The 13,678-nt window shown below is 42.8% G+C and overlaps 1 protein-coding gene across 11 annotated transcripts in view; it reads right to left on the reverse strand.

The window, feature by feature from the left end:
- The window catches only part of LOC106585658 (acetyl-CoA carboxylase 2-like), a 62,858-nt gene that overhangs the window by 10,188 nt on the left and 38,992 nt on the right, over positions 1-13,678 (reverse strand). For 8 of the 11 annotated variants that reach the window (XR_006761771.2, XM_045706871.2, XM_045706870.2 and 5 more), the window contains 16 exons: positions 13,425-13,525; positions 13,237-13,325; positions 12,995-13,119; positions 10,769-10,882; positions 10,481-10,594; positions 10,293-10,382; positions 10,068-10,186; positions 7,991-8,014; positions 7,218-7,388; positions 6,986-7,085; positions 6,590-6,697; positions 6,392-6,448; positions 3,884-3,925; positions 3,519-3,734; positions 3,059-3,214; positions 70-273 (listed from right to left, as the gene is read on the reverse strand). Coding sequence is in view for 10 of the 11 variants with exons in the window: in XM_045706871.2 (XP_045562827.1) it covers positions 70-273; positions 3,059-3,214; positions 3,519-3,734; positions 3,884-3,925; positions 6,392-6,448; positions 6,590-6,697; positions 6,986-7,085; positions 7,218-7,388; positions 7,991-8,014; positions 10,068-10,186; positions 10,293-10,382; positions 10,481-10,594; positions 10,769-10,882; positions 12,995-13,119; positions 13,237-13,325; positions 13,425-13,525 (1,830 nt within the window). In the remaining variant the exon portion in view is untranslated. The remainder of the gene's footprint in view (positions 1-69; positions 274-3,058; positions 3,215-3,518; positions 3,735-3,883; positions 3,926-6,391; positions 6,449-6,589; positions 6,698-6,985; positions 7,086-7,217; positions 7,389-7,990; positions 8,015-10,067; positions 10,187-10,292; positions 10,383-10,480; positions 10,595-10,768; positions 10,883-12,994; positions 13,120-13,236; positions 13,326-13,424; positions 13,526-13,678) is intronic. The other 3 variants (XM_014172093.3, XM_045706872.2, XM_014172096.3) reach the window with 3 other exon arrangements.

Below are 13,678 nucleotides of genomic sequence, written 5' to 3' on the forward strand. Positions count from 1 at the left end.
GCAATTTCCTGTGGCATTGGTAAGCAAGTGAGCTGATCCTGTTTATAGTGCTCTTCCTGATCTACATACCTGTCCTGTTGAGGGGTCTGTGACTTCCTTATATAGGCTGATGTCCAGGTTGTAGCCCGACTCGTTGGTGAGGAACAGGTGGATGGGGATGGCGGTCCCGGTGGGCGTCAGCCGAATGTTGATCTTCAACTCTGCCTGGAGCACCCGGAGCTTCCACAGCCTACTGCCGTAACGCATCACCATGGAGCGCACTGACTCCTCAATCTACAAGGGGAAGGGGGCAAGAGAGGACACAGAGAGGCAACACATACAGTATAGTTCATATACACATGTCAAATCAAATCAAGCTTTATTTATATAGCACATTTCAGACATGAATCCAACGCAATACGCTTCACAGTAAAAAACAATACAGAAAAACTGAAATATTTACTACACAACAAACATAAGAGGATAAAAACAAAAGAATAACAATAAAAACTGAAAGACTAAAAAGCACCCTGAGGAAAAACAAAGCTAAAAAAAGTGTTTCAAGATCTCTTTTAAATATTTCCACAGTTTTGGCTCCCATCAGGTTCTCTGGCAGGCTATTCCAGAGACTGGGGGCATAATGACTAAAGGCTGCCTCTCCATGCCTCTTGGTCCTAGGCTTTGGGATAGTTAAAAGGCCAATGCCAGAGGACCTGAGGGACCTACTGGGTACATAACTAAAAAGCATGTCTAATATGTATTGGGGTGCACGATCGTGGATCGCTTTAAAAACCAATAGAAGAATCTTAAAATGTATTCTAAAACTCACAGGCAGCCAGTGCAGAGACTTTAAAACCAATGTAATGTGTGCTCTCAGTCTGCTGCAGCAGTCTGTATGTTTTGCAGTTGAACAACGGCTTTCTTGAGAAGACCAGACAGGAGAGCATTACAGTAGTGAGAGCATGGATGAGTCTCTCTGTATCAGCCTGAGAGAGAAACGGCTGCACCTTGGCAATGTTCCTCAGGTGGTAAAAAGCAATTTGTCACATTCCTAATGTGTGATTCGAAATTGAGTTCAGAATCTAAAATGACACCTAGGTTTTGGACCTTATGTTTGATCTTTATTGCCTGTGAATTAAAACATGAGGCCAGATTCGCTCTCTGTGCTTTGGCTCCAATAATAAGTACATCAGTCTTGTCTTGCTTTAGCTGGAGGAAGTTGTGAGCCATCCAAGTATTTAAATAATTAATACAGTCTAATAATTTAACTGTGGAGCTAAAATCCTCTGGTGGCACAGAAATAAAGTTGTGTATCGTCTGCGTAGCAGTTAAAATCAATCCCGTGCTTTCTGATTACGATGCCAAGGGGTAACATATATAAACTGAACAGTATGCAAAAATCGACCTTGTGGAACTCCAAAAGGGTGAGGGAAAAAAAACTCTTGACCTAAATACACTACATGATCAGAAGTATGTGGACAGCTGCTCGTCAAACATCTTAATCCAAAATCATGGGCATTAATATGGAGTTGGTCCCCCCCTTCGCTGCTATAACAGCCTCCACTCTTCTGGGAAGGCTTTCCACTAGATGTTGGAACATTGCTACAGGGAATTGCTTCCATTCAGCCACATGAGCATTAGTGAGGTCAGGCACTAATGTTGGACGATTAGGCCGGGCTCGCAGTCGGCGTTCCAATTCATCCCAAAGGTCTACAATGAGGTTGAGGTCAGGGCTCTGTGCAGGCCAGTCAAGTTCATCCACACCAATCTCAACAAACCATTTCTGTATGGACCTCGCTTTGTGCACGGGGGCATTTTCATGCTGAAACAGGAAAGGGCCTTCCCCAAACTGTTGCCACAAAGTTGGAAGCACAGAATCGTCTAGAATGTCATTGTATGCTGTAGCGTTAAGATTTCCCTTCACTGTAACTAAGGGGCCTAGCTTGAACCATGAAAAACAGCCCCAGACCATTCATTATTCCTCCTTCACCAAACTTTACAGTTGGCACTATGCATTGGGGTAGGTAGAGTTCTCCTGGCATTGGCCAAACCCAGATTCGTCCGTCGAACTGCCAGATGGTGAAGCGTGACTCATCACTCCAGAGAACGCATTTCCACTGCTCCAGAGTCCAATGGCGGCGAGCTTTACACTACTCCAGCCGATGCGTGGCATTGTGCATGGTGATCTTTGGCTTGTGTGCGGCTGCTCAGCCATGGAAACCCATTTCATGACGCTCCCAACAAATAGTTATTATGCTGAAATTGCCAGAGGTAGTTTGGAACTCGGTAGTGAGTGTTGCAACGAGGGCAGATGATTTTTACAGCACTTGGTGGTCCCGTTCCACTTCGCAACTGAGCCGTTGTTGCTCCTAGATGTTTCCACTTCACAATAACAGCACTTACAGTTGACCGGGGCAGCTCTAGCAGGGCAGAAATTTTACAAACTAACTTGTTAGAAAGGTGGCAGCCTATGACGGTGCCACGTTGAAAGTCACTGAGCTCTTCGGTAAGGCCATTCTAATACCAATGTTTATCTATGAAGATTGCATGGCTTTGTGCTCATTGTTATACACATGTCAGCAACGGGTATGGCTGAAATAGCTGATTTCCACTAATTTGAAGGGGTGTCCACATACTTCTGTATATATGGTGTAGGTCCTAAAATCTCAATTCTGTCCAGAAGGATATCATGGTGAACAGTGTCAAATGCAGCACTTAAATCCAAGAGTACAAGGACAGAGAGCTGTTTGGCATCTGTGTTGGCTCTAAGATCATTTACCACTTTAACTAAGGCCACCGTCATGTAAGATTATTCGCTTAATTCATGAAACCACACAATCCTTAGTTGTATGTTTTTGCTCATGGGCCTGGAGAGGTGTGCTGTTTTCTGTCCAATGAGGTCATTTCTAGGCAATATTTGTATTAATTTAAGTGACCTGTTTTGGCCCTGGAGCACCCCGAGAGGTAAAGGTTTCGCATAGCCCCTTTAAAGATGGAATATTATGAAAAGTATTGTCGTCAATCACTTAGCTAAGCACGTTATGGAGGAGCTGGCAGCGCAGATAGGAGGCACACTGACCTTGGAGGGGTCCATGATGACGGTGGGGACAAAGTTGAGGAAGATGTGGTTGCAGTCAGTGCGCACATTATTGTTGCTGAAGGCTACCTCCAGCTCATCCATGGCCTCCAAGAGAAGACGCTCACCCTCATTCTGCAGGTACTCAAAGGATGCTTCCTGGAGGAGAGAGAGAGGGGTGCAAGAGTTATGAAATACAATTATTATTCTTAGCAAGACAGAAACAATTTATCTCAAATATAAGGGAGCAAAAACAATACATGTATTTTTAAAGGGATTTGTATTTTATTTAACTAGGCAAGTCAGTTAAGAACAAATTCTTATTTACAATCATACTGGCCACAGAGATACAAATGTTATCCAGGAGTTCATCTGACTCTGGGGAAGTAGATAAAGGGCCTCATTCCCAGAATCCCAAAGTATCCCTTTAACTTTGTGTGACGTTGACTCCACCCCCCTGTACCTTTGTGATGAGGTCAGAGTGGCGGATGATGGCTCGGATGAAGAAGCGGTAGTCGGTGACCTCGGCACCCTCCTGCACACGGGCGGCGCCCAGGTACAGGTGCATCTTGTGGTTGGCACAGGGCACAGCTGTCAGGTCAAAGTTACGCATGCGGTTCAGCTCCAGCTGGAAGGCCAGAGCAGGCTCCAGGTTCCTGTAGATACGGTCCTCCTGGAACTGGGAGAGAGTGAGGAAGGGGGGGTTGAGGGAGAGAGAGGGAGGGTGGGTGTTGAGAGAGAGATAGTTTACTAGTGTTTTAAGGTTGTTCATGTATAACAAATGTCCAGTTATTGTGAGAACTATTTTGTGTAAATGTTGTTTTTTACCCCGTCTCTGGCTCTGAAAGTGAAGAACTTGGGAAATTCCCTCTGGTAAAAATCAGAGAGAAAAATGTGATCCATTTTGGTCGTATTCATTAGGGCACCAAACAGAAGAAAAGGGTCAGAAACAGGTAGAGACTATTATTGTCGAATAAGAAAGGATTGTTTTCATTTTCCATTACAAAAATCTTTAAATATGACACTGCTTTTATTAGCCATAGTTTAATGTAAGTTAATGTTAAGTTAATTGTACATGAATCATAAGTTACTGAACAATTTTTGTAACCTTTATTTTAGTCACGCAGTCCCATTGATACCAACATGCACATAATTTACAAAATACAGTTGGGGAAATCTGTAGATTGTAAGGAACTAAAAGCTGATTTATTCTGAGGAGACTACCAGAGTTAGCCATACCAGAGACCGGGCATGGTAACTCGTACATCTGAAGGTTATTATTGATGTTAGGTACGGCGGGAGTTTTTGTAAAATAGCTTTATAAATAAAAAGAGAGCAATGACTCAACCTATTTGACTTTCCAACAGTAAAGAATGCAGTGAACAGAACATGTCGCCTTGTAATAAAACGAAGAGCGCTATGTCTAACTGCATCTAATGGCTTTAAAACCTTTAACGGCAGTGGGCTAAATCACACAGAGTGTCTCTTGGTAGTCTTAAAAAAATCTACTTTTAAACAAAAGTATACACCTCTCACACATGGTTATGGGCTTAAAAAAGAAGACACCTGTTCCATGTCAGATATAGAGTTGAAATGTATTACATTTTGAGTTTGCATCCCAATATTACACTTGTTTGCAATTTTATAACTAACTTCATGCAATTCTACAAATTTTGCCATGGGGTGGAGACAAAATGAGCAGTTATAGAGCACATTTCCTGCAATTCTACACATTTGCCATAGGGTGGAGTCAAATGTTTGCAGTCTTTAATATGATAACTGATGATCAATGGGCCCCAACCCGGTTGGTAATTCGACCAGGCTTACAACAAGTTTAGATAGCTGGCCGCTAGACTAACTTAACAATAAAAAAACTCATATCTGACATGGGCTAAATGAGTGACGGCTGATGCACAACCACATTTCTGAAATTGCAACTTGTGTATTCTATTATTCTAACTCTCAACAGTTGAGACCCCCGACTGAGTTCCTAAAAAAAATTATCTTAAAAAACAAACAATTGAAATTGGTCCGCGGACCTAGAAAGGGGGTCCATGAGTTTCCCATCCCTGATATAGATAATGTCACCATAGCCTATGACTGGTAGGAACGTTGATTAAATGATCGGCTTTCTACTGTTTAGCGAGAAGCAAGACCTATTTCTATAGAAGAAACCCCTTTGTATTCCCAGCTTCTTAACTAACTCATCGACATGCTTTTTAAGAGACAGCTTATTGTCTATCCAGATGCCCAGATATTTGTATGCAGGAACACGATCAATGGAGGCACCATCCAAGGTCTTTTGACAAGCAATCCAAGTACAGTCAGTGTGAACATCTCAACGTTGGTTTGGAGTTGATAGCTTAGACGGTGAAAGAGGACATAGGTCTAGAATTATTTTTACCATTCTAGCCTATGGCTCTTTTTTCCCATTACAATGCATTGGTATTCATGACAACGGCTCTGTTTGAGCTGCTCAATGAGGGGACACGAGAGAGCTATTAGCTGACATTACATAGCTACTTGTCGTCACTCTAAACTCCGACAATCAGCTTTTGATTGGTAGCAGATATTTTTGTTACGATTTCAGACTTGAATAGCAGGGAAGTTGACCAAGATGTCATACCCTCTAACCTTTTGTCTCACTTGTTGGGAAAGTTGTCAAAATGTCAGTTGTTTATAAAAAGTTAAAGAAAATGTTGTTGATGTGGTTACTTAAACAGCTGTAACGTTTGATCGGTACCAGATCATTCTGTTCTGATTTGAATAGCAGGGAAGTTGACCAAGATGTCATACCCTCTAACCTTTTGTCTAACTTGTTGGGGAAGTGGTCAAAGGAGCTGATTTGTGTCAAAAGTTGCATTCACAGTGAATGGAATGTTGGAAGTCATGATGGAAGCTTCAGAATGTTGAAGAAAAATAGTGAAAGTGGATAAAGTTCAATAAGTTTTATAAGTAAAATTAGTATAGGAAATTGTATAAAATCACACTATTCAAGACCAGTCTGCTTGTTTTGAAGTTTGAATTGCGTTTCTAGCTTAAACGGTGTAAGAGGAGCAGCATTGTAAAGAATAACTAGAAGTCAGAAATGAGTGGTACAATATTTAAAGTGTGGCTGCAAGCCACACTTATTAATAGTAAGAGATAACGGAGTACTACTCACCATTTTATTCAACAACAACAAAGGGAATGTCAAATGTAGCCTCGTATGACCATTCTGATCTCGCAAGCTTACATTCTGTTTCACTACATGGATTCCATGCAACAAAATGGAAGCTTGGGAGATCAGGATGATCATACGAGGCTATTTCAAATGGTCTTGTAGAAACATCTTACCCTCTGTGCGACTAAAAACGTGATCCTTCGGATGCCGTGCTCAAAGAGTAAAACTTTCTGGAATAAGAAATGATCAAATCAAGTATAATCCTAGTGCAGAAATCATAGGACACTGGGATAATAATAAGATTCCCCCCTATGAGAGAAATCCATCATGTTACTGTGAGAGTTTGGGGGGGGATGAACAGTGCTGCTGACCTTAGACTGGGCGAAGGCAGCGAAGGCTGTGACCAAGGCATCGTCATTCTCTGTGTCCGCCGACTTGATGGACACATTGATGATATGGATAGGGTTCTGCCTCATGTTCTGCAGGTGCGCAGGGAAAATAATCAATCACAGCTTAGTGAGAAATCTCAGCCTTCCCCCTCATATACCAAATGATCCTCTTAAAGATACTCTATGAGATATACAGTTAATTAACATAGATGATAACAAAATAATATCAATGTCTTATATTATAAACATACAAATCTTTAGTATTTGGCAAATATATATTTTGGTCCATTTAGGGGATCCCTTGGGGGCGGCTCGCAAACACCACCAGAGTCAAAAGGTCTGTAAAGCCTGTGTAACACGATCCCATCACATGGTCACCTTGCAGTTGTCCTCCTCGTAGAGGCTGGGGCAGGCCTCAGAGAACAGCGGGCTCTCCAGGAGCGGGTCAGCAAAGCTGGAGATGACCTCGTCAAAGTTCCTGCACACACAGCCAGCGGATGGACACACTGGTCAGGTCAGGACAAGGCGTATTATTACCCTATATTACCCAGCATACATATTTCTACCATGCAAACCTGACACCCAAGAGTTGTTCTCTGTGTTATTTCACCTTTTAAAGTCTTCAAAACATTGGAAGGCCACCATGGCCCCCATGCGCTGACAGGGGGGAGAGAGTGCCCCTTCTAGGAAGAGCTCGCTACCCTGCCGCCTCATCTCAAACTGCCCTGTGCTGTTCACCGGCATCGCCACCCTGAGGGGAGGGAGGATACACTGGTGACTCCTGGGTAGGTTTGGGGTGGGCACAGAGAGCAATGTTCAGTTAAGGTTGGGGGTTGCTTTTCTTCAGCACTAGGCATGGTGAACAACCATCGACACAAATGAGTGTAGGCACTGGTGATCAACTGACAGCAAGTTTACATCATGACGCCAACAGCATACTGTACCTGTTGTCTTTCCACAAAGCATAAGACAGCAATATCTCTGTTCACTAGACACTTTTTTTCTTTGATAATATGTTTCATAATATGAACTGATTGACTGATTGTGTTTGATTGAAAGTGGTGGGGCAGATTACTCCAGTGGCCTACGAGGGTCAAATCAGCCTCTGGTAAAATACAGAATCCCCTTTTTGTCACAAAGGAATCACACAAGGTTTTAAAAGGCACAATGCATACTGTAGGTCAGACAAATTAAATGTGCCTCCCAAAAGCTAATTATCTCTATGAAAGTTAAGACAAACAATACACAACATTAGAAAGTCCTTCGGCAGAGGTTTACAGTTTCAAAAAGAGAGGGGGGAAAGCCATGCATTGCTAGGAGACATACACAGACAGAGCCAGACACCGTGTGGCAGGATGCCTGGAAAGAGGAGCTGTAATCTACCTGTTCAGAGTAGGGCTGCTCCCTCTGAAATCAGACAATTGGCAGGTGAATGTTAGCAGTGGATGATCCACCTGAAAGCTCTTCCTTTACCTCTTGCATTATTATTAGTTTCAAAGCACTTTATGACATACTCTAGCTTTGCACACATTAATAATCACCATGAAAAAAACAAGTTAAAAGCAGCTTATGGGTAATTGTATTTCTGTACTGTGTGTGATTGAGATCCATTGTGATCTTTCAGGTTGCATTCATGAAACCTGACTAAAAACAAAATAAGAGAGCAGAGGGAAAAGTTAAGCCTCTGCAATCAGGCCCAACTTTCAGTGAAATAGAATTTGTGCCACTTAGAAAATATTTTTTTCAAAAACAATCCGTAAGAAAAAAAAGAATGTTTTAAACAATAACAATGACTGAAGTCCTTTTCCTGGTTTGTGGAATCAGAGTGTTGCCACCTTGAAAGCAATCTGATATAACAGCAGTTCATCCCAATAGTTTACCTCGGTCTGACTATTTGCCCCAAAGTGGCGGTGGGAAAACAACAATACTGAAGGTTTGTTCCAAAGGGCATACCACCCTGCATCTCACTGCTGGCTTGCTTCTGAAGCTAAGCAGGGTTGGTCCTAGTCGATCCCTGGATGGGAGACCAGATGCTGCTGGAAGTGGTGTTGGAGGGCCAGTAGGAAGCACCCTTTCATCTGGTCTAAAAAGGGCAGTGATTGGGGACATTGCCCTGTGTAGGGTGCCGTCTTTCAGATGGGATGTAAAATGGGTGTTCTGACTCTCTGTGGTCACTAAAGAGTCCATGGCACTTATTGTAAGAGTAGGGGTGTTAACCCCGGTGTCCTGGCTAAATTCCCAATCTGGCCATCATACCATCACGGTCACCTTCGGTAGTTGTCTTTTTGCACTGAGTCAATTCCTCACGCTGCTGTTTCCAACGTCTTATCATCGACTCATTAAGACCAAGCTCCCGTGCAGCAGCTCTATTTCCTTTTCCAACAGCCAGATCAATCGCCTTCAACTTGAAAGCTGCATCATATGCATTTCTCCGTGTCTTTGCCATGATGAGGGTGACAAAATGACCACCGTAATCAGAATGATGGGAAGTTTGAGAGCGCTCGATATAATCTAAACAGTAAACAAAAAAGTTGTTTGACCTTAACCCGTTCGGCAATTTCATTGGTCTAATGAAAGCTTCATGCCGCCAAAAAACTGAGCACGTCACAGAATGTGTTTTTTTTTAAGAAAAAAAAATTTAAAGCGGGAAAAATCCATATATTAGCCGCGTCATTGTTTAAGCCGCGAGGTTCAAAGCCTGGGAAAAAAGTTGCGGCTTATAGTCCGGAATTTACGGTAATCATCCCCAGCTTACAATTGGCTCATTCATCCCCCTCCTCTCCCCTGTAACTATTCCCCAGGTCGTTGCTGTAAATGAGAATGTGTTCTCAGCCAACTTACCTAGTAAAATAAGGGTAAAAAAAAAGGAAGAGGAAGGACAGAGAGGGTGTACTGCTCTGCCCAAATGGAAGCAGCAGACAGACTGTACCATGACCAGGGGTTACAGGCTTTATTAGTGCTCTCAGTATAGGGACTGAACGTCAATTGGCTCATTCGCTAACAAAGATACACACACACACACCCCCCCCCCCCCCCCCCCCCCAAAAAAAACCCCAGATACAATAGATTTCCATTCACATTGCTTAACATAATTAAAGCCTTACGTGGTGAATAGTGAATTAACTACAAACAACTTTTCTTTTGACACAGTTATCATAATGGCGGAGTTGTAACTTTGTGTTGTAAAGTAACTGTCATTTCTATGTCTGTTTTCGAATCCCCCAGTTTATCTCAACTCACAGACTTCTTACTGGTCACTTTTTGGCACAAGGGGAGATCTGGTAGCTATGGAACACTTGTACCTGGCAGCTATGCAACACTTGTACCTGGCAGCCTTGTATTGTATGTTGCAACGGTCACAATGATCTGAATTCCATAGCTGGGAGATAGGGTAGTGAGTTTGGTGTAGAGCCGATTTATGACGCTGGCAGAGAACTGGTGTCTGCCATTGGCTGGGTACCTGTTGGGGTGGGACGACGGCAACATGAACTGGAAGTCTACAGCACACGTCCCGTCCTGCAACTGGCGATGTTGGAGGCTGTTCAGCTCGTAAGCAATGTAGCCCCTGCGTACGTACACCTATAGGGAGGGGACAGCGGGAAGAGAACATAAGGGAGAATTTTTGCGAAATGATCTCCATCAGGATGAAGCCAAATCCGGTTTATCTGCTGTTCACTATGCTCACCTCCAAGGCAGCCATGCACACCACCCGGTTAGAGTGGTAGAAGAAATTAGGCAAAACATCGAAGATGGTGGTCTCAGACAGGATGAGTTTCTGCCGAGGGGAAAAGCAATATTATCCTTTAGATGTTGTGTAAGTCAACAAACAAAAAAATGCTGTTTTGCATACAGCGCAGAAAATATGATGCTCACCTTCAGGTTCTCTGGGCAGAACTGGTGCCCATATATGTCAATGGCAGACAGAAAGATGGACTCCACCTGGTTGTGCCTCAGTTCGTAAGAGGGCAGATGGGAAGCTATCAAAACCTGCAAAATACACACTTGTCCATGAATATCTGTTGCTTTGTAGCTACTAAACTGCCTATCTATCATCTTATCTGACTAAGGTTTTACCAGTCTGACTGAAGTCTTAGAATGTTGAAGAACGGTACACTCCATTGTGGGAAAACGTCATTCAGTACAAACAGTTGTGAAACGTACCTGTCTGGCACGCAGAGCCACCTTTGAGTTCTCCATCTTGTTGAGCTGTGTGAGCTCGTTCAGGATGGCCATCAGCTCGTCTGTTATGGTGGGGTCCCGGCCACACAGCTGATCCTAAACATCAGCAGGGATACACAACCCACTCCCTATTAGCATTAGAGAGATGTAAAACATGGCCCCAATACAACAAACTACATATGTAGGAAAACTGCATTGCGGGTTCACTGAAAATTCTTACAATGTATTATAAAGACAGGTGTGGTTTCAGAACCTGGTCTCAGAGCATTTCGTATTATTCTGTATGGTATGTATTCATTTGTGGATGTCCATCACCCATTTCATTTGATATATTACGAATTACAATTCGTATTATATGGTAAGAATTTGCAAAATGTACAATAAGTTACAAATTTGCAAAACCTATAGGTTTGAATTTGTAAAATGTATAATATTTTACGAATTTGCAAAACGTGTGATATGTTACAAATTCTAGCTAGGTGGCTAATATTAGCTAGCTGGCTACTGTTAGCTAGGCTAGGGGTTAGGGTTAAGTTTAGGAGTTAGGTTAAAGGGTTAAGGTTAGGGGAAGGGTTAACTAACATGCTAAGTAGTTGCAAAGTAGTTAAAAAGTTGCTAATTAGCTAAAATACTAAAGTTTTCCGTGATGAGATTCGAAAGGTTGCTAGACATTTGCGCTATATGCCCACCCCCCCAGTTATAAGCTCACCCCGCCCAACCACCCGACTTTCGTTTTTGCCATAAGTAACCATCGGTCTTATGTAACCATACCAAACGTAACATGTCATACTACACTGAACAAAAATATAAACGCAACATGTAAAGTGTTGGTCCCATGTTTCATGAGCTGAAATAAAATATCCCAGAAATCTTCCATACGGACAAAAAGCTTATTTCGCTTAAATTCTGTGCACAAATTTGTTTGCATCGCTGTCAGTGAGAATTTCTCCTTTGCCAAGATAATCCATCCATCCACCTGACAGGTGTGGCATATCAAGAAGCTGACTAAAAAGCATGATCATTACACAGGTTTGTGCTGGGGACAATAAAAGGCCACTAAAAATGAGCAGTTTTGTCACAATGCCACAGATGTCTCAAGTTTTGAGGGAGCCTGCAATTGGCATGCTGACTGCAGGAATGTCCACCAGAGCTGTTGCCAGAAAATGTAATATGAATTTATCTACAATTAGCTGCCTCCAACATTGTTTTAAAAAATGTGGCAGTACATCCAACTGGCCTCACAACCGCAGACCCCGTTTATGGCGTTGTGTGGTTGAGCGGTTTGCTGATGTCAACATTGTGAACAGAGCGCCCCATGGTGGCGGTGGGGTTATGGTTTTGGACGGCATAAACTACAGACAACAAACACAATTGCCTTTTATCGACGGCAATTTGAATGCACAGAGATACCTGAGGCCCATTGTCGTGCCATTCATCCGCCGCTATTACTTCATGTTTCAGCATGATAATGCACGGCCACATGACGCAAGAATCTGTACACAATTCCTGGAAGCTGAAAATGTCCCAGTTCTTCCATGGCCTGCATCCATGGCCTGCATACTCACCAGACAGGTCACCCATTGAGCATGTTTGGAATGCTCTGGATCAACGTGTATGACAGCAACGTCGCACAGTCATTGAACAGGAGTGGGACAACATTCCACAGGCCACAATCAACAGCCTGATCAAATGTATGCTAAGGAGATATGTCGCTCTGCATGAGGCAAATGGTGGTCACACCAGATACTGACTGGTTTTCTTATCCACACCCCTACTTTTTTTTAAGGCATCTGTGACCAACAGATGCATATCTGTATTCCCAGTCATGTGAAATCAATAGATTAGGGCCTAATGAATTCATTTCAATTGACTGATTTCCTTAAATGAACTAAGTAAAATCTTTGAAATTGTTGCATGTTGCGTTTATATTTTTGTTCATTTTATTTTTATTCAGTATAATTTCAGTGTCCCGGATTTACATTTACTATGCTACGTCTAGTCTATGAGACCAGGCTGGGTTTCAATTACCAATGACAAAGTCAAGCAGAGGAACAGCTTGCAGGTTGTGTTGGTTGACCCCTCCGCATAAACATTTGCGCAATGCATTTTCCTTTATAAAGATTGAGGCTGAATTGATGTTTAAGCTTCACTTGTTTTTCATCAAGTGGAGGCAGAGCTGTGGGTGTTAAGTTGAGAAAGTAGCCTTACAATAAGCATAGTGACCAGGATGTTCTTTTTGGAGACTTGGGCGTGAGAAAAGATGCTCTCCAGCACAGGGGTCATGTCAGGCTTGTACTGCTCCCTCAGGTTGATCACACACTTGTCGTAGTGAGCTGTTCACAAAAAGGAAAAATATTGGCATACCATGTATCACCACAATACAAAATAACTCATACAACAGCAGGATACAGTCTATGTCTTGATTATATCCACAGTGAAACACCAATCACCTTGCTGGAACTGCATCTCAACCTGTAGGTAACGGTTGAGCAGATCAAGCACCACAGACTTCATGTAACCCCGGATTCCACTGCGGTACCTGTGACACATTCATATCACAATCCACTAAAACATCATATATCTGAAGTCATGTCTGTTATGGAGTGATGATTCAGATGTGAAATAAGAGAAGTGGGACCTCTGCACCAGCTGGACGATACTCTGAGTGTTCATGAAGAACACTTCCCGGTCAGCCTTCCTCTGTAGGGTGGCCGCATGGCTGTCCAGGATACAGGCAATCTGAAATGGAGGGGGAACAAATTCAGCAGGCGTACTGTAGAAGGATTCACTTCATTAGCTGAGAGGTGGATGCAGTTCACTATGCATTTATTAAATTTCCAGTCCCAAGTCTGATCATGTGGTGGCGATTGTATGGTGCCTGACAATGACTGT

This window comes from Salmo salar, chromosome 24 (assembly GCF_965601325.2).
Source record: "Salmo salar chromosome 24, fSalSal1, whole genome shotgun sequence".
Classification (NCBI taxonomy): Eukaryota; Metazoa; Chordata; class Actinopteri; order Salmoniformes; family Salmonidae; genus Salmo; species Salmo salar.